Source organism: Pristiophorus japonicus, chromosome 18 (genome assembly GCF_044704955.1).
Source record: "Pristiophorus japonicus isolate sPriJap1 chromosome 18, sPriJap1.hap1, whole genome shotgun sequence".
NCBI lineage: Eukaryota > Metazoa > Chordata > Chondrichthyes > Pristiophoridae > Pristiophorus > Pristiophorus japonicus.
In genome coordinates, this window is record NC_091994.1 from 1977357 (window position 1) to 1997638 (window position 20282).

The following is a 20282-nucleotide window of genomic DNA, read 5'->3' on the forward strand; positions in this document are numbered from 1 at the left end:
CCAGTGCTATACAGTGACAGACCTGTACCCCAGTGTTATACAGTGACAGACCTGTACCCACCAGTTTTGTACTCCAGTGTTATACAGTGACTGACCTGTATCCACCAGTACTGGACCCCAGTGTTATACAGTGACAGACCTGTACCCCAGTGTTATACAGTGACAGACCTGTATCCACCAGTACTGGACCCCAGTGTTATACAGTGACAGACCTGTACCCCAGTGTTATACAGTGACAGACCTGTATCCACCAGTTTTGTACTCCAGCGTTAGACAGCAACAGACCTGTACCCACCAGTACTGTACCCCAGTGTTATACAGTGACAGACCTGTATCCACCAGTACTGTACCCCAGTGTTATATAGTGACAGACCTGTACCCCAGTGTTATATAGTGACAGACCTGTACCCCAGTGTTATACAGTGACAGACCTGTACCCACCAGTATTGTACCCCAGTGTTATACAGTGACAGTACTGTACTCCAGTAATCTACATATAGATTGGGCTAACCAAACTGGTAGCAATACGGTGGAGGAGGATTTCCTGGAGTGTATTAGGGATGGTTTTCTAGACCAATATGTCGAGGAACCAACGAGAGGGCTGGCCATCCTAGACTGGGTGATGTGTAATGAGAAAGGACTAATTAGCTATCTTGTTGTGCGAGGCACCTTGGGGAAGAGTGACCATAATATGGTAGAATTCTTTATTAAGATGGAGAGTGACACAGTTAATTCAGAGACGAGGGTCCTGATCTTAAGGAAAGGTAACTTCGATGGTATGAGACGTGAATTGGCTAGAATAGATTGGCAACTTAAAGGGTTGACGGTGGATAGGCAATGGCAAACATTTAAAGATCACATGGATGAACTTCAACAATAGTACATTCCTGTTTGGAGTAAAAGTAAAACGGGGAAGGTGGCTCAACCGTGGCTAACAAGGGAAATTAAGAATAGTGTTAGATCCAAGGAAGAGGCATATAAATTGGCCAGAAAAAGCAGCAAACCTGAGGACTGGGAGAAATTTGGAATTCAGCAGAGGAGGACAAAGGGTTTAATTAGGAGGGGGGAAATAGAGTATGAGGGGGTGCTTGCTGGGAACATAAAAACTGATTACAAAAGCTTCTATAGATATGTGAAGAGAAAAAGATTAGTGAAGACAAACATAGGTCCCTTGCAGTCAGAATCAGGTGAATTTATAATGGGGAACAAAGAAATGGCAGACCAGCTGAACAAATACTTTGGCTCCGTCTTCACGAAGGAAGACACAAATAACCTTCCGGAAATACTAGGGGACTGAGGGTCTAGTGAGAAGGAGGAACTGAAGGAAATCCTTATTAGGCGGGAAATTGACGGGATTGAAGGCCGATAAATCCCCGGGGCCTGATAGTCTGCATCCCAGAGTACTTAAGGAAGAGGCCCTAGAAATAATGGATGCATTGGTGATCATTTTCCAACAGTCTATCGACTCTGGATCAATTCCTATGGACTGGAGGGTAGCTAATGTAACACCACTTTTTAAAAAAGGAGGGAGAGAAAACGGGTAATTATAGACCAGTTATAGCCTGACATCAGTGGTGGGGAAAATGTTGGAATCAATTATTAAAGATGAAATAGAAGCGCATTTGGAAAGCAGTGATGGGATCGGTCCAAGTCTGCATGGATTATGAAAGGGAAATCATGCTCGACAAATCTTCTAGAATTTTTTGAGGATGTAACTAGTAGAGTGGACAAGGGAGAACCAGTGGATGTGGTGTATTTGGACTTTCAAAAAGCTTTTGACAAGGTCCCACACAAGAGATTGGTGTGCAAAATTAAAGCACATGGTATTGGGGGTAATGTACTGACATGGATAGAGAACTGGTTGGCAGACAGGAAGCAGAGACTGGGGATAAACGGGTCCTTTTCAGAAAGGCAGGCAGTGACTAGTGGGGTGCCGCAGGGCTCAGTGCTGGGACCCTAGCTATTTACAATATACAATAATGATTTCGATAAAGGAATTGAGTGTAACATCTTCAAGTTTGTGGATGACACTAAGCTGGGTGGCGGTGTGAGCTGTGAGGAGGATGCTAAGAGGCTGCAGGGTGACTTGGACAGGTTAGATGAGTGGGCAAATGCATGGCAGATGAAGTATAATGTGGATAAATGTGAGGTTATCCAATTTGGGGGCAAAAACACGAAGGCAGAATATTATCTGAATGGTGACAGATTAGGAAAAGGGGAGGTGCAACAAGACCTGGGTGTCATGGTACATCAGTCATTGAAAATTGGCATGCAGGTACAGCAGGCGGTGAAGGCAGCAAATGGTATGTTGGCCTTCATAGCTAGGGGATTTGAATATAGGAGCAGGGAGGTCTTACTGCAGTTGTACAGGGCCTTGGTGAGGCCTCACCTGGAATATTGTGTTCAGTTTTGGTCTCCTAATCTGAGGAAGGACGTTCTTGCTATTGAGGGAGTGCAGCGAAGGTTCACCAGACTGATTCCCGGGATGGCAGGACTGACATATGAGGAGAGACTGGATCGACTGGGCCTGTATTCATTGGCGTTTAGAAGTATGAGAGGGGATCACATAGAAACGTATAAAATTCTGACGATTCTGACGGGACTGGACAGGTTAGATGCAGGAAGAATGTTCCCGATGTTGGGGAAGTCCAGAACCAGGGGACATCGTCTAAGGATAAAGGGTAAGCCATTTAGGACTGAGATGAGGAGAATCTTCTTCACTCAGAGAGTTGTTAACCTGTGGAATTCCCTGCCGCCGAGAGTTGTTGATGCCAATTCATTGGATATATTCAAGAGGGAGTTAGATATGGCTCTTACGGCTAAAGGGATCAAGGGGTATGGAGAGAAAGCAGGAAAGGGGTACTGAGGTGAATGATCAGCCATGATCTTATTGAATGGTGGTGCAGGCTCGAAGGGCCGAATGGCCTACTCCTGCAGCTATTTTCTATGCCCTCTGAAGTGTACCACACCGCTACAAGGAAGTATTACTATGGAAGTATATAGCACACAGACTGCAACAATTCAAGCTGGCAACACCTCCTTCACGGGCAATTGGGGATGGGCAATAAAAGCTGGCCTTGCCAGTGACATCCACATCCCATGAACAAATTAATAAAAATGCCTGATCCAAGTTTGGAGGACAGAATCCGCGGCTCAAGTGGAGAGTGTAATCAATCCATACACCCGACCTTCACCGAAATCTGACTGAGGACTCATAACTAAAAATAGCAGTTCCACATGACTTACTTTTTAATTTTTCTAGCTGCATGAGTGCTTTATCTGTGTATTTCTGGGCTTTCTCTAGGTATCCAGCTTGCATGGAGTGCATCACCGTCACCTGCAACACAAGAAGCTCTGTATCAGCCAGACGCACATCATCCCGACATTCAGCAGCAGAACCTCGAAACAGGACTCTGCAACCTCACCGCAGAACAGAAGCAAAGATATCAAGCTCACAGTACTGAAAGTTATTGGAGACACGCCAACGTGACAAGGGGATTGTAATACGTTAACATACCAGGGCTGGGGGGTGGGGAAGAAAGGAGCTTAAATTGTCACCAATTTTCTCAGTACCCCCTCAACAAAAAATGGTGAATCTAACTCAAAATTAACAAGGGAACGCGGAGAGCTGTAAAACATTGTGAAATGCAAAGTTTTGAAAAGCCAGCCAGAAACAGCGGTGAAAGCAAAATTCACAACATCTTTCAAAATGGATAGATATTTGAGAAAAATATTAAAAGGGTATGGGAAAAGAGCTGGGGAGGGGGAGCTCGCTCGCTAAGTGGACAGGCCAGAGAGCTGGCCTCCTTCTGTCTTGGCTAATATTAATTCTTCAACCAACATCACCAAAAAACAGATAATCACGTTGCTGTTTGTGGGAGCTTGCTGTGTGCAAATTGGCTGCCGCGTTTTGTGCATTACAACAGTGACTACACTCCAAAAACTACTGCATTGGCTATAAAGCACTTTGGGATGTCCTGTTGTGGAAAGCGCTGTATAAATGCATTCTTTAAAATTCAATGAATTTAAGACTGGAACATAGGAACAGGAGTCGGCCATTCAGCCCCTCGAGCCTGTTCCGCCAATGGCTGATCTGCGACCTTATTCTGCATACTCGCATTTGGCCCATATCCCTTAATTTCTTTGATTTAGCATCAATTGAAATTTGTGGAACAGAGCTCCAACCTTCTACCGCCCCGTGCATATGGAAGGAAGTGTTTCCTGACTTTACTCCTGAAAGGTCTGGCTCTTATGTTTAGACTATGCCCCCAGTCCCAGACTCCCCAACCAGCAGAAATAGTGTCTCTCTGTCTACCCTCTCACTTCCCTTTAATACCTTGAAAACTTCGATCAAATCACCCCGCAACCCTCTGAATTCCAGGGAATGCAACACTGACTGATGTGGTAATTTCTTTTTAAATTGGGAAAAATAAAGTGCCTTTCCCGCTCGGAAAGATCCTTTCCATACCCAGCGGCCAGCGGTGAAATGCAGAAACAGGTGCTGCGGTGCCGTATAGACCAGGAAAGCCCCGGTCCAATCACGGCTCTGAATCGAGTCAGCTGATCGCAGCTGGAGATCAGTTAAGGCGTTATGATTGGGCTCAGTTACCAACGGGAAAGATAAATTCAGCCAGCGTTCCGACTCCTGATCCCCAATCCAGCTATCGCTGCTGGAAAGTGTGCACACACGTGTGAAGGCCGGAGCGTGAACAGGATTGGACTTGGCTGCAATTCCACATCGAATGATACTGCACATTCGGAGGCTGATTGGCCCATCATGTCCAAAGAGCGATTCAATTAGCCCCCTTCCTCTGCCCTTTTCCTATAGCCCAGCAAATGTTTCCCCTTCACATATTGATCCACCTCACCTCTGCCAGCCATGGCTCAGTGGCAGCACTCCCACCTCCGACTCAAGTTGTACTGCTTGCCCGCACTCACTGTCTGGTCTCGCGACAGAAGAATGGGTATTTTGGGCAAAGCTGGAGAGCAACTGGCACCAGCGAGACCCCCACACGCCCAAAGACCCCCACACCTGGCGTGGCCCCCCCACGCCCGGAGAGGCCCAGCGAGACCCCAACGCCCAGAAACCCTCACACCCAGCGAGGCCCCCCACGCCCAGCGAGGGTCGGCACGCTCAAGAGATAAACGGATCGAGGTACATCCTTTCCGTTCTCTCAATTGCACAGCTTCAAGTACAGACAGGTCCCTGCTGCCAACTGCCACATGAACTGGTTCAAAACGAATTTCCCTCCCTGGCTTAGAATAGTACAGCAGAGAAACATAGAAACATAGAAAATAGGTGCAGGAGTAGGCCATTTGGCCCTTCGAGCCTGCACCACCATTCAATAAGATCATGGTTGATCATTCCCTCAGTACCCCTTTCCTGCTTTCTCTCCATACCCCTTGATCCCTTTAGCCGTAAGGGCCACATCTAACTCCCTCTTGAATATATCCAATGAACTGGCCTCAACAACTCTCTGCGGCAGGGAATTCCACAGGTTAACAACTCTCTGAGTGAAGAAGTTTCTCCTCATCTCAGTCCTAAATGACACCGCTTATCCTTAGACTATGTCCCCTGGTTCTGGACTTCCCCAACATCGGGAACATTCTACCCGCATCTAACCTGTCCAGTCCCGTCAGAATCTTATATGTTTCTATGGGATCCCCTCTTATTCTTCTAAACTCCAGTGTATAAAGGCCCAGTTGATCCAGGCTCTCCTCATATGACAGTCCTGCCATCCCGGGAATCAGTCTGGTGAACCTTCGCTGTACTCCCTCAATAGCAAGAATGTCCTTCCTCAGATTATGAGACCAAAACTGAACACAATATTCCAGGTGAGGCCTCACCAAGGCCCTGTACAACTGCAGTAAGACCTCCCTGCTCCTATACTCAAATCCCCTAGCTATGAAGGCCAACATACCATTTGCCTTCTTCATCGCCTGCTGTACCTGCATGCCAACTTTTAATGACTGAGGAATCATGACACACAGGTCTCGTTGCATCTCTCCTTTTCCTAATCTGCTGCCATTCAGATAATATTCTGCCTTTGTGTTTTTGTCCCCAAAGTGGATAACCTCACATTTATCCACATTATACTGCATCTGCCATGCATTTGCCCACTCACCTAACCTGTCCAAGTCACCCTGCAGCCTCATTAGCGTCCCCTTCATGGCCCATCGAATGTGTGCCAGCTCTTTCAAAGAGCACTTCCTCGCAACCCCCTCCCCCCTCCCGTTCTTCGTATGCGCCCATTTTTTCTCTCCTTCAAGTATTTAGCCAATTCCCTTCGGAAGCATATTACTGAGACAATATTCCCCACCATGTTAGGGGGTGCATTCCAAATCTTAACCACTCATTTGCCAATCACCGTGAATCTGTGCCCTCTGGTGACCAACACCCCTGCCAGTGAAACAGTGGCTCCTTATTTACTCGATCTAACCCCTTCATGATTTTAAACATCTGTCATTCAGAGCCTCTCCCTGAAAGCATGGCCAAGCTGGGACTATACCAGCACCAACCCACATCCTGCTCTCTGGGTGAACGTGTTGGAGCCTCAGCATCTGGTGGTCTCTGGTAAAAGTAACCAAGACCCGATTGGTGACTGATGGAATTTTGTTGAAGCGATATTGTTTCTAACCTTCTTCCTGATTTAATTTTAAAATATATTTTTGCACACTAGGTGGCGAAGTGAGACAGAACAGCATTCTTTCATCTGTTGCACCTGGATCTGGCTTCCGTTACAAGTGCAAAGAGATTGACGCTTGAAGATGAAATGGCAATCATTTGGCACGAACCGACATTTGCACTCATGCAGCTGGTGTGAGAAATCAAAAGCAGAGCGACAAGGGGGTGCTCGACTAACTTGCAGTTAAAGCACATTTTGGGGCAGGGCAGGAGCTGCACATGTACCTGGATGCCGAGCGCTTGTTGAGGGGGAGCAGAGGGAGTTTACGCTCCACCCGAACCGGGGCTTCTTCAGGTAGCACATACCGAAAGTGGGAAAGCATTCCGATCCCCAGTGACATCTCCCGCTTTTTCCAGGAGCCCCTTATACCCAATAGCTATTCAATTCTTGTCTGATTACGCTTCTGTGAAGTGCCTTGTGATGTTTTCCTATGTTAAAGGCACTATATAAAGTGGGCCACATTGTCCGCATGCCCAACACGAGACTCCCAAAGCAAGCGCTCTACTTGGAGCTCCTACACAGCAAGCGAGCCCCAGGTGGGCAGAGGAAACGTTACAAGGACACCCTCAAAGCCTCCTTGATAAAGTGCGACATCCCCACCGACACCTGGGAGCCCCTGGCCAAAGACCGCCCTAAGTGGAGGAAGAGCATCCGGGAGGGCGCTGAGCACCTCGAGTCTCATCGCCGAGAGCATGCAGAAACCAAGCGCAGGCAGCGGAAGGAGCGTGCGGCAAACCTGTCCCACTCTCCCTTTCCCTCAACCACTGTCTGTCCCACCTGTGACAGAGACTGTAATTCCTGTATTGGACTGTTCAGTCACCTTGTAAATGTGGATCCTTTTAAACATTCACAACCTGAGAACTCACTTTTAGAGTGGAAGCATGTCTTTCTCGATTTCGAGGGACTGCCTATGATGATACATGCCAATTGCTGTTCAGGTGTGAGCCGAGCCAGTGAATATCATCGGGCTATTTAATTGTAAGCGGAAGGAAAGGTTTATGTTCAAACCCTGATCCTGTCCTCAGTCGCTGGATAGTGATCAGGAGCAGGAATCCGGGATGATCCTCTGCCTTACCTAGCCTGGGAGCACTGAGGCAAATCGTAGAACCTCAGCAGAGATGACAGACTGGAGGTGGAACCTGGGACATGCCTGCTCGGAATGGCTCAGCTAACTCCAAGCAATGCGCTCACTAACTGAGCCACCAGGGTCCCATGCAGAGCTAGCTGCCTTTTGTTCAAATAAGACTTGCATTTATAGAGCGACTTTCACAACCACAGGGTGCCCCAAAGCATGTTACATAACGCAAGAACTAGGAGCAGGAATGGGCCATTCAGTCCTTCGAGCCTGTCCTGCCATTCCTGCACTACCCCGTATCCCTTGATATCCTAAAAATCTATCGATTTCAACCTTGAATATACTCAACGACCAAGCGTCCATGGGCCTCTGGGATGGAGAATTACAAAACCAACTGACAGCTAATGAAGTACTTTTTGATGTATGGTCACTTTCGGAATGTAGGAAAGGCAGGTGACAATTTGCGCACAGCAAGCTCCCACAAACAGCAACGTGATAATCACCAGATAATCTGTTTCAGTGAAGTTGGTTGAGGGATAAATATTGGCCCCAGGACACCAGGGAGAACTCCCCTGCTCTTCTTCAAAATAGCTCCGTGGGATCTTTTACGTCCGCCTGAGGGGGCAGACGAGGCCTCGGTTTAAAGTCTCATGGGGTTATGGGGAGCGGGCAGGGAAGTGGAGTTGAGGCCAAGATCAGATCAGCCATGATCTTATTGAATGGCGGAGCAGGCTTGAGGGGCTGTATGTCCTACTCCTGCTCCTATTTTTTATGTTCTTATCCGAAAACGGTACCTCCGACAATGCGGTGCTCCCTCAGGACTTCACTGGAGTTTCAGGCTAGACTTTTGCGCTCAAGTCTCGGAGTGGGACTTGAACCCACGACTTTCTGATTCAGAGGCCGACACACAATCCACTGACATTTAGCGTTTTTTTTTTAAGAACAACGTCACACCCTCTTCTAGATGCGCAACAGTATGTCACAGAGTTTCAACCCCACACCCCCAACCCCACACTCAGCACCCTGAAAAATATAATGTATCGCACTTCCTCACCAGATAAACCAGCACACACATATGCTCCTTCGGCAGCCAGTGAAAAAGGTCTGCGGGGTTCGTGGGCAGGATCTCGTCATCGTGTAGCGTCGAGATTGTTTGAATACATTGCTGCAGCTGCTTCAGGCAGGGCTTCACACTTTTCACCTTCAAACAATGCAGATATTATTCATTATTCTCAAGCTGCATTTTTATTTTAAAATTGAGTTAAGAAAATACATTCACATTTTATGAAGTTATTATACAAATGGGTGTACATTCAGACACTACTTAATGAAGCAATGATACATAGGTGTACATTCACACCTATCTAACTCCCACCTCCCAGTCAGAAGAACATAAGGATTAGGAACAGGAGTCGGCTGTTCAAGCCTGCTCCGCCATTCAATACGATCATGGCTGGTCTTCGACCTTAACTCTACATACCTGGCTACCCTCCCACCCCATCACTAGATTCCCTTAGTATCCAAAAATCCATCAATCTCTCAATCTCTGTCTTGCATATACTCAGAGACTCAGCATCCACAGCCCTCTGGGGCAGAGAATTCCAAAGATTCACCACCCTCAGTGAAAAAATGTCTCCTCATCCCAGTCCTAAATGGCCGATCCCATATCCGGAGGCTGACCTCTGGTTTGAGACTCCCCAGCCCGGGGAAATATCCTCCCAGGATCTACCCTGTGAATTTTATAAGTTTCAATTAGATCACCTCTTTCTTTTAAATTCTATATAATATAGGCCGAGGCTCCCCAATCTCTCCTCATAGGACAATCCTGACCCTCCACCCCAGGAATCAGTCTGGTGAACCTTCATTGCACTGCCTCAGTCAAGTATATCCTTCCTTAGATACGTAGACCCAAGATTGTACACAGTACTCCATGCGTGGGCTCACCAAGACCTTACATAATTGCAGGTTTGGGCTTCAAGTCCCAGTCCAGAGACATGAGCACTTAATCTAGGCTGACACTTCCAGGGCAGTACTGAGGGAGTGCTGCACTGTCGGAGGTGCCATCTTTCGGAAGAGACGGTTAAACCGATGCCCCCTCTGCCCTCTCGGGCGGACATAAAAGATCCCACAGCTATTCGAAGAGCAGCAGGGAAGCTCTCCTCGGTCTCCTGGCCAATATTCATTCCTCAACCAGTAACACCAAAAAAATTATCTGGTCATAATCACATTGCTGTTTGTGGGACTTTGCTCTGCGCAAATTGGCTGCCGCGGTTCATAAGAACATAAAAATTAGGAACAGGAGTAGGCCATTCGGCCCCTCGAGCCTGCTCTGCCATTCAATCAGATCATGGCTGATCTTCGACCTCAACTCCACTTTCCTGCACTGTCCCCATATCCCTTGATTCTCTTAATATCCAAAAATCTATTGATCCCAGCCTTGAATATACTCAGAGACTGAGCCTCCACAGCCTTCTGGGGCAGAGAATTCCAAAGATTCACCACCTCTTCCTCATCTCAGACCTAAATGGCCGACCCCTTATCCTGAGACTGTGACCCCTGGTTCTAGACTCCCCAGCCCGGGGGAAACGCCCTCCCTGCATCTACCCTGTCAATCGCTGTAAGAATTTTGTATGTTTCAATGAGATCACCTCTCATTCTTCTAAACTCTAGAGAATATCGGCCCAGTCTGCTCAATCTCTCCCCATAGGACAACAGTGACTACACATTGCATTACAGCAGTGACTACACTTCATTGGCTGTGAAGTACTTGGGACACCCGGAGGTTGAGAAAGTTGCAATAAAAATGCAAGACTTTCTTTATCTCTTGTGTAGGGCATACACTTCTCTGCTTATAGTTTGGTGTCAATATCTACCGTCATAAATGGCTGTCAATTTTCCGTTAAAAGATAGCCACGAGTGAGGCAAATGATTTTCTGCGATTGCTTATTGCTCAGACCCTGAGCTTTTCACAGCTTCCAGGATTATTCAATGCAGGGCTGCTGTACTGAGGCTGCAAATTGTCCTGAAACATATCGAGTATATTGAAGGGCCAGGATATGTCTGAGTGCGCCCCGGACCTGGACACAGCTATAGAATCAGAGAATGTCACAACACAGCCACAGGTCCTTTAGCTCAAGTCTGCTCCAATGCTTTACTCCACATAAATCATCTAATCCTGCTCCCCTTATCATTTAATATTTCTCTTTTTCAAGTAACTACCTAGATCCCTTTCAATAGTACGCATGGACTCTGCTTCTATGATGGTTTGTAGCAGAAAATTCCCTGTTCTGATTATCCTCTGCTTTTAAATAATTTTTTCTCTAACCTCCCATTTAATTCTCTTTGCGGTCAGTGGTGCCCTCTTGCTGATCGCTGCAAACAATCCATTATTAGTTAACATGGCATTATCCTTCAGAATCTTGAAGGCCTGCATCAGACCACCTCTGAACCGTCTCAGTTCTCGTGAAAACTTAAGTGTCTACACCACTGGTCTGTGCCGGTGTTTATGCTCCACAGGGGCCTCTTCCCTCCTGTGTACATCACACCACATCACCATCTCCGTCTAATCCTTTCTCCCCCGTGTGCTGATCCAGCTTCCCCATAAATGTATCTCTGCTGTTCGCCGCCCTGTGGCAGCAAGTTCCACATCCTCACCACTCTCTGGGTAAGGAAGTTTCTCCTGAATGTCCCATTGGATTTATTAGTGACTTAATGGCTCCTCGTTTGGGACTGCCCCACAAGTGGAAACACCTTTTCTACATGTAACCTACAAACCACCTTCATAATTTGAAACACTTCTATTAGATCACCCCTCAGCAACTTTCCCACTACTGTTTTTGGGGGTGCTCAGTGGCTTTAACGGGCTTTGTGGCCCATTCGAAGTTTTACGCATGTGCGAACTTTCACATTTGAAAAGCGGGTCCCGGGCTGCGTGGGACCAGCGGACACCAGCTCTGAGGGAACGTAGCCCCACAAACTTCAATGTTCTAATGAAAAGAGCCACCAGCCTGTTGAGTCTTTCTTCTGATCCAGCCAGCAGGACTTTGCAAATCAAGTCTCCTTCAGCGTTCCCACCAGCTGCACAAGCCCCGCGCACCAGGACCCAGCTAGATCAGCACGCGTCCAGTACAAAGTAAATATCAGGCCAGAACCAACACTCGGACACCCTTAGAGTGATGAGCATGGGTCAGATTTTATTCCGAACCCCCTGACCTCTTTTCTCCCAAAACTATTTCTTTCACCGGCCTATTTATGCCGCTCGTGTATCGTGCTTTCTCTTGTGTTGCCGCCGCTTTCTCTGTGGTGTCTGAAGGACTTTTCTTTGCTCACCTGCCCTGCGTCCAGGTAGTGCGTGACCTGTAGGACCAGGAAGAAGACGCGTAGTGACTCCTTCTGTATGGGGTTACCCTGCCAGTTCTCCACAATCTGGCCGCACAGAGTCAGGAGAGGGTGGACTTCCTGCAGCTTCCGCTCCATCAGCAGCAGCTGGGAACCAACAGGTAGAACACAGCAAGCTTAAAAATCACAGCGACAACCTGCACCATCATATACAATCAGTCAGCATCGATCGACTATGTCCGGTGATTGACCTCTGCGACTCTCTATAAAGCAGGGACACGAACCCTGGTGTTGTGTTTGGGAATGTCCAGAGTCGCTCTTTCAGCGACTTGCTCTGTACGGCAGCTGCGCCACGCTGTTGGCCAATACAAGGATCAGCGCATCCGCCTTTTGATGGCATTTCCTCCGTGCGCTCATCCGCCCGAAGATGCTGGCACCTTCTGGATGTGGCCGGGCTACTTAACCGTTGTCGGGCATTGACCGATCCAGGGTATCACTGTCTGCGTTCCTCTAATCCTGGCCTCTTGAACGTCCCTGATTGTAATCGCTCAACCATCGACGGCCAGGCCGTCAGCTGCCTAGGCCCCAAGCTCTGGAACTCCCTAAACCCCAAGCTCTGGAACTCCCTAAACCTCTCCGCCTCCCAACCCTCCTTCAACGACGTTGCTTAAAACCTACCTCTTTGACCAAGCCCCTGCGCTAACCTCCACTTATGCGGCTCGGTGTCAAATTTTTATTGCATAATACTCCTGTGAAACACCTTGGGACGTTTCACTACGTTAAAGGCGCTATATAAATACAAGTTGTTGTTGTCCACTGGCATTATAGTAGCCGGTCCCAACATCTGACCTGACTCCAAAAAACAACAGTGCACAATATCCTGGAGCGTTTTAAAAATACGACTTTTGGCGGGGGCGGGGGTGCTGTAAAAGACCCCGTTAGAAGTTCTTGGAGAGCCAGCTCAGTTCAGTTGGCGGCAGCATGCTTGTGGTTTCCTGCTCCACTCCAGACCGGAGAGCACATACACATTCTGCCACCTCACTGCCGTCCACTAGAAATTTGACATTTCAAAAAAGGACTTCTCTCCTTTGCCAATTTTCTCCTCCCAAAGGGAATTAACTCTGCTGCTGCTGCTATTTCATGCTCCCTTTGTTGCCTCCCAGTACCTCACCCAAGCGGCCATTATTCACGCATGAGCCTGGAGAGGGAGCGTCACTGGGTATACACTGGGGGAAGGAGGGGCAGAGTAGCAGAGCCATGCTGGGGCTGGGTCCTGTCCTGGTCATTCACACACATACTTCTGGATAGTGATCAGGAGCTGTAACCCGACTAACTTTCACCAGCCCAACCCATTTGGACCAACTGCAGCACATCCTGTGCCAGACGGATGGAGGTTGGCTAAGTAACCACAAACTGGTGACAGAGTGCAGGTAGGCTCTGTTTTCTATGGCACAGATACTCACTGGTGACACTCAAATTCTCTCCACCTTTCATAAGCCTCCTGGTTACTAGAGTGGAGTACTGTGCTTCAGTGCTTCGTTTTACTGCTGAGGACATTCATCCAATGGCATTTCTGCAATCCTCCCTCATACTGCACATTGAGAGCACACACACCCACCTACACAGCAACACGCGCACCAACACACACACACACACACACACACACACACACACACAATCTCGGAGGTAGTCCACAACATTCCTTACAACAGTTGGGAGATTTCAAACATTGATGGGCACACAAGATGCAGAAGGTTAGATACTGGAGAAAATTCTGTACAAAAGTTTGAATGCTAATTTAACTAAATGAATAAAGCTTACCATGCCTTTGCTTAAGAGGAAGAGTGCTCTGCAAGATGAGAGAGAGAAGTTTACAATTACACTCGCAAATTTAATTTAGTAATATACACATGAAACTATGCACCACTCTTGGTAAATAAAAGGAACAATTCACAAGAAATTCAGAAGCTTAAATTAGCTTTTGCCTCTCCAGAATCCCACTCCAGACACAAACACAAAATCCAGGCTGACAATCCCAGTGCAGTGCTGAAGGGATGCTGCATTGTCGGAGGTGCCGTCTTTTAGGTGAGACGTTAAACCAAGACCCTGTATGCCCTCTCAGGTGGACGTAAAAGATCTCAAGGGCCTATTTCGTAGAAGAGTCATCCCTGGTGTCCTGGGCTAATATTTATCCCTCAAACAACATTAAAAAACAGGGAGGATATGGGCAGCAGAGATTTGGATGAGCTGACGGTTACGGAGGTCAGAGAACGGGAGACCGGTCAGGGGAGCACGGGAGTAATCGAGTCGAGAGGTGACAAACATGAAAAGGGGGTTCAGTGGCAGATGGGGCGGAGGTGGATGGAAAGGATACAGGGTCTCCAGAAACATATATAGACTATCAGAAATAGAGGGGGGGGGGCGAGGGCTCAGAATCCAGATAGTACGTGAAAGACAAGAGGATAGCATATCTGAACCGAGGTAAGACATAGCTTCATACCACAGATTTACCATAAGTAAGAAACATAAGAACAGGAGGACATTCAACCCCTCGAGCCTGTTCCACCATTCAATGGCTGATCTGCGACCTAACTGCATATACCTGCATGTGCCACTTGGTTAACAAAAATCTATCAATCTCCGATCTAGCATCAATTGCTGTTTGCGGAAGAGTGTTACAAACGTCTATAACCCAGCTTGTGTCGAAGTGTGTCCTAATTTCACTCCTGAAAGGTCTGGCTCTCGTTTTTAGACTGTGCCCCCAGTCCTAGACTCCCCAACCAGTGGAAGTTTCTCTCTAGCTACCCTATCAGTTTCCTTTAATATCTGGAAAACTTCAATCAAATCACCCCATAAACTTTCTAAATTCCAGCGAATACAACCCTAGTTTGTGTAATCTCTCCTCGTAACATTCTGGCAAACCTATGCTGCACTCCCTCCAAGACCAATACACCCTCCCTAAGGTGTGGGCCCAGAACTGCTCACAGTGCTCCAGGTGTGGGCTAACCAGGGCTTTGTATAGATGAGCTCTTAATTTCAACTGTGCTATTGTGTGAGGGTAGAGGCCAACCAGTTCCCCTCAGAGAGGGAAAGCAGAACAAGACGTTACTCTCTTTAGCAACCAGTTATTTAGCAGTTTGGTGCTTGCTATCTGGAGGTGACGAATGATGCAGGAAAAGGAGAACACAAACTTTTCTTTTGCATGCACAGAAATTTAAAGGAACCGCGCACTGAAATAAACAGGCTGCGTGCAACAAAGATCATTTAGAGGGAACAATGGCCTCAATCCCAGAGATTTGGGCATTACCTTGTATATTCCGATCCCACTACCCTCGCGTATTCGGCTCCAACCCCTAGCAGGTCGCATGCTGAAACCAAATCTTTTTCTAACGTGTGCAGTTGCTGGTAGAAAGTGAAACAAAAAAAAGAAAATTAAAGGTTTTCTTCAAATTCTTATTACAGCCACTTTAATACACGCCAGTGTTGTGTGCGTAATGGAGATCAACTGTCAGCCATTATCCATTCCGTGAGTGTCGTGAACTTGGTTACTGGCCTGTGAAACACTGGGCAGATTGACCCCCCAACAACTACCAAGCTTCTTTTCACTCGCCTTCTCCCCGGAATGACTGCACGGGTGCCAACCAATGATCCCTGCAATTTTTTGGGGGTGCGTGGCCCCTTTAAGTGGCTGCGTGTCCCATTCAAATGTTCGCGCATTGAAAAGCCAGCGAGCAGCCTGCACGGGAGCGCCAGACCACGGTGCAGCCATGCAGTTTAATGGGAACACTGGCGCCAACTCTCCTCTGACCACTCGACTGTGTGGGCACCTCAGCCACACTTCATCTTGCCTCGATATCTACAAACAGTGCGCCAACTCTGGAAATACTGAGGTCAAATGTGGTACCCCTAGAACCTCAGACACGTGTTGCTGGCAAATTCCAATACAAGGCAGAGGCAGGCATTTAGAGAATTGTCTCCCTCAATGCAAACTGTGGCCTACTTCCGGGCCTTTGCAAGTCGCTCTCTCTTGCTTTCTCTCTGAAAGGTCTGGCTGAAACTATAACTATAGTTTCTCCGAAGGCGCAATTAATAAGGGCCAGTCTCTCCTGAATTGGTTGCTCTCCGGCAGATAGCTGCAAGGTCACTAGTTAGTGTACTCCAGTGCAGTACTGAGGGAGTGCTGCACTGTCAGAGGTGCTGTCCTTTGGATGAGACGTTAAACCCTGTCTGCTCTCTCAGATGGACCTTAAAGATCCCACGGCATTATTTTGAAGAGCAGCAGGGGAGTTATCTCCTGTGTCCTGGCCCTCATCCAACATCACAAACAGATTATGTAGTCATCATCACATTGCTGTTTGTGGGAGCTTGCTGTGCACAAACTGGCTGCTACATTACAACAGTGAGTACACTTCACAAAGTACTTCGTTAGCAGTAGAGCACATTGGGATGTCCCGAAATCGAGAAAGGTACTGCAGAAATGCAAGTCTTTCTTTCTTTAGGCTCAGCTCCCTCAGGCAAGGGAGCAGGGAGTGTGTGAAGCCAACCAACGCTCGTTGTCCAGGCCTTACTAAAGAATGGGCACCTGTAACCGAGTCCACCACATGCAATTTGCCGGCTGATTTCATCCCTTTCCTTAATTGTGAAGAAATACCCACAGCTTAGCTTTTAGATTCTTCGGCAGCACCTCCCAAATCCACAACCTCTATCAACGAGAAGGACAAGGGCAGCAGGCGCATGGGAACACCACCATCTCCACGTTCCCCTCCCAGTCACACACCATCCCGACTTGGGAAATATATCGGCCGTTCCTTCATCATCGCTGGGTCACAATCCTGGAACTCCCTCCCTAACAGCACTGTGGGAGCACCTCCACCACACGGACTGCAGCGGTTCAAGAAGGCGGCTCACCACCACCTTCTCAAGGGGCAATTAGGGATGGGCAATAAATGCCGGCCTTGCCAGCGATGCCCACATCCCAGGAATGAAGTTTTAAAAACGGGCTGCATAGTGTAGCCACTCTTAGCATTAAGGATACAATGGGACAGAGGTTGTGAGCTGAACAGTACCCTGTGAGCGTCGACACCTTGGGGAGGAGAAAATGGAGAGGAAAAAATATATAAAGAGAGTTGATGAAATTAGTGGCAGGGGTAAGTGCAGATGCAAAGCCGTTACCTCCCACTCTGAGTATCGGCAGGCTGCACAGAGGTAACCCAAGTTGGACAAGCTCTTTATTCAACATTTCTTATGCTCTTAACGCTAATAGTTTGATTCACCCTGTGCCAATAAACCCCCATTAGCTTCAAGAAAACAAAAGGTACATACTGCAAGCTGAAAGAGCAGTCGACAGTGCCAGTAAGGCGTCTGCTGAGAGATCTGTATCGCTTTCCGTAAAAGTGGTTTTGCTGAATCAACCAGATTCTGAAAAGCAAACAGCATTGTTACTTCAAACTAACATTGTTACTTCAAACTAACATTGCAACAAGGCAGAGGCCATCAGCATAGGTGCACCACCAGATGGGAAATAATGTAATGATTACAACACACGGCGCCTGGAACAGAACTTCCCAGTGAAGCAGTAATCTCAGGACTGCGATTCTCTTTTCTCCAGTCTCAGAGGTTGGTATCGTACTCTTAACTCTCGTCTCCAAGCTCTGCCAGTTACAGCCATCAATGTTCCCTCTAAGCTGCACGGCAGTGTAATGCGGAAGGTCCCGGGCGGGTCATCGCCAGCTTTTATATTGTAAATACTGCACATGCACAGAAATTTAAAGGGACCGTGCATTAAAACAGGTAACACAGATCAAAGCGCAGCTCACGGGGAGCACTGGTAACATCTGTTCTTCATTTTATCAATACATCTATGACCAGATCGGTTTCTCCTACAGTCCAAATAAACTGCCCACTGCCCTCTCTGCATTAAGATCTGCAACGCTTCACACTCTAACTCGTTCTCGCCCAGTTGTTCTCAAACCTGTGCAACTACTGCCCTTTCCGGCTGCAGCCTTCGAGATTCTTTCTCGAGACATTAAACCGAGGCCCCGTCTGCTCTCTCAAGTGCACGTAAAAAATCCTACGGCACTATTTCGAAGAAGAGCAGAGGAGTTCTCCCCAGTGTCCTGGGGCCAATATTTATCCCTCAATCAACATAACAAAAACAGATTATCTGGTCATTATCACATTGCTGTTTGTGGGAGCTTGCTGTGCGCAAATTGGCTGCCACGTTTTCCACATTACAACAGTGGCTACACTCCAAAAGTACTTCATTGGCTGTAAAGCGCTTTGAGCCATCCGGTGGTTGTGAAAGACGCTATACAAATGCAAGTCTTTCTTTAATTCCCTCCCCGGCCTTGTCCCTCGTATCTCTAATCTCCTCCAGCCCTACAACCCTCCAAGATCTCTGCGCTCCTCTAATTCTGGCCTCTTGAGCATCCCCGATTTTAAATCGCTCCACCATTGCCTCAGACCCAAGCTCTGGAATTCCCTCCTTAAACTTCTCCGCCTCTCTTGTCTCCTTTAAGATGCTCCTTAAAACCTACCTCTTTGACTAAGCACTGCCCTAATATCTCCTCATGTGGCTTAGTGTCAAATGTTGTTGGATAACGCTCCTGTGAAGTACTTTGGGACATTTTACTGCGTTAAAGGCGCTATATTATTACAAGTTGTTAATGCTACACTCTTGGGTTCCCCGTGATTATTTTAAATCTGCCCTCCGGATATCTATCTTGCTTGGTTGTCTTGTGAATTTAATACAGGAGGCTGAACTGGATGGAGACAGGTGGGAAGAGTTTCCATTCAAATATCAGTGTTAGAGCAACAGGTTACAGGCCGGCATACCATCCTCATTTACTCCCTTTGCAAGGAACTGTGAGGCACCTCTGTTGGCCCAAAGAACTGCGGGAAAAAACTGCCCAAATTTTAGAAAATATGACTGTCCTGGGATTTGAACCCATTAACCTCCAGTTAGGAAGCACTGGAGGAGCGAGCCCAGAAACAGCTGGTAGGAAAATGCTTCATTCTGCCAGCAGCAAAGATAGAGAGGATATTTATAATAAGAGGCAGCTCAGCAAAGGGGAGAGAGGGAGGGGAGGAGGGGGGGGAAGAGAAAGAAAGAGAGATTTATATGAGACAGCCCAGCAGGGCAGATACAATGAGAGAAGATTTTAAATTGACAGCGAGTACCTGGGTCTGAAGTCAGGAGGAAAAGCTACCAATTAAATATCACAGCACTGGGGGAGTGCAGCGCACCCTGATCAGTTGGTATTTTACTGTTCCTCAATTTGATATCTAAATAGTCCCCTACTGTGAGAAGTGCACTAAAGTCACAACAGGGAATCAGGCCATTGGGCCCATCCAGCCTGCGTCTGTGCTGACCCTCCATGTGTACAAACAGCCCTAAATCACCTTTAGCCGCCCGTCCCATATCCCTTCATCCACCAATCCAATCTAATCTTGAATGTTAACAGTTTCTGCCCCAACCATCGATCCTGGAAGTGAATTCAATAACCTCATAGCCCTCTGTTCTAAATCTCTCGCATTTAATCTTGTATCTGTGGCCCCTCAACTACTGGAAACAGTCTGCTCCAATGTCTATATTTCCCGGTTAATTTTTGTTTGGGTGCATGGCCTCCAAGGGGTTGGGCGGCCCATTCAAATTATTGCGAATGCGCGGTTTTTTTCCATTATAGAGCCGTTGCATGCAGATCACTGCATGGCCATGCTGCTTAACGGGAACATTGGTCTGCTCTGCTATCCACTCTGTCCCTTCCTTCCATCATTTTGAACACTTCTATCACATCGCCCCAGAATCTGCGCCGTTCTGATGAAGGATGACACAATTTTTCCAAGTCTTTCTTCATATTTGCATTTCCCCATACCAGGCAGTGTCCTCATGAGACTGTACCTTCTCGAAAGCCACAACATCCTTCCTATAGCGAGGAGCCTAATATTACACATAGCACTCTGACAGGGGGCTTATTATGGTTTTATATAGGATCAGCTACCTCTTGGCTTTTAAATTCTATACCCACTCTTGCAACAAAACTTGGAATTCCATTGACAACCGGAGGTGCTGCCTTTAATGCCCTGCGCACTTGTACCCCCAAATCCCTCCGCTCTTGCACAGCACCAAGCCCACTTCCATTCGGAGTATGATCACTGCTGTCAGTTTTAACCCTATTCCTTCA

The 20282-nt window shown here is 47.5% G+C and overlaps 1 protein-coding gene across 2 annotated transcripts in view; it reads right to left on the reverse strand.

Moving 5' to 3' along the window:
• Window positions 1-20282, reverse strand: part of mau2 (MAU2 sister chromatid cohesion factor) — a 60481-nt gene that overhangs the window by 24914 nt on the left and 15285 nt on the right. The window contains exons 4-9 of one of the 2 annotated variants that reach the window (XM_070860755.1): window positions 17422-17517; window positions 15407-15501; window positions 13921-13948; window positions 12091-12246; window positions 8816-8962; window positions 3247-3337 (exon numbers count right to left, since the gene is read on the reverse strand). In XM_070860755.1, the coding sequence (XP_070716856.1) occupies window positions 3247-3337; window positions 8816-8962; window positions 12091-12246; window positions 13921-13948; window positions 15407-15501; window positions 17422-17517 (613 nt within the window). The remainder of the gene's footprint in view (window positions 1-3246; window positions 3338-8815; window positions 8963-12090; window positions 12247-13920; window positions 13949-15406; window positions 15502-17421; window positions 17518-20282) is intronic. The other variant, XM_070860756.1, reaches the window with a different exon arrangement.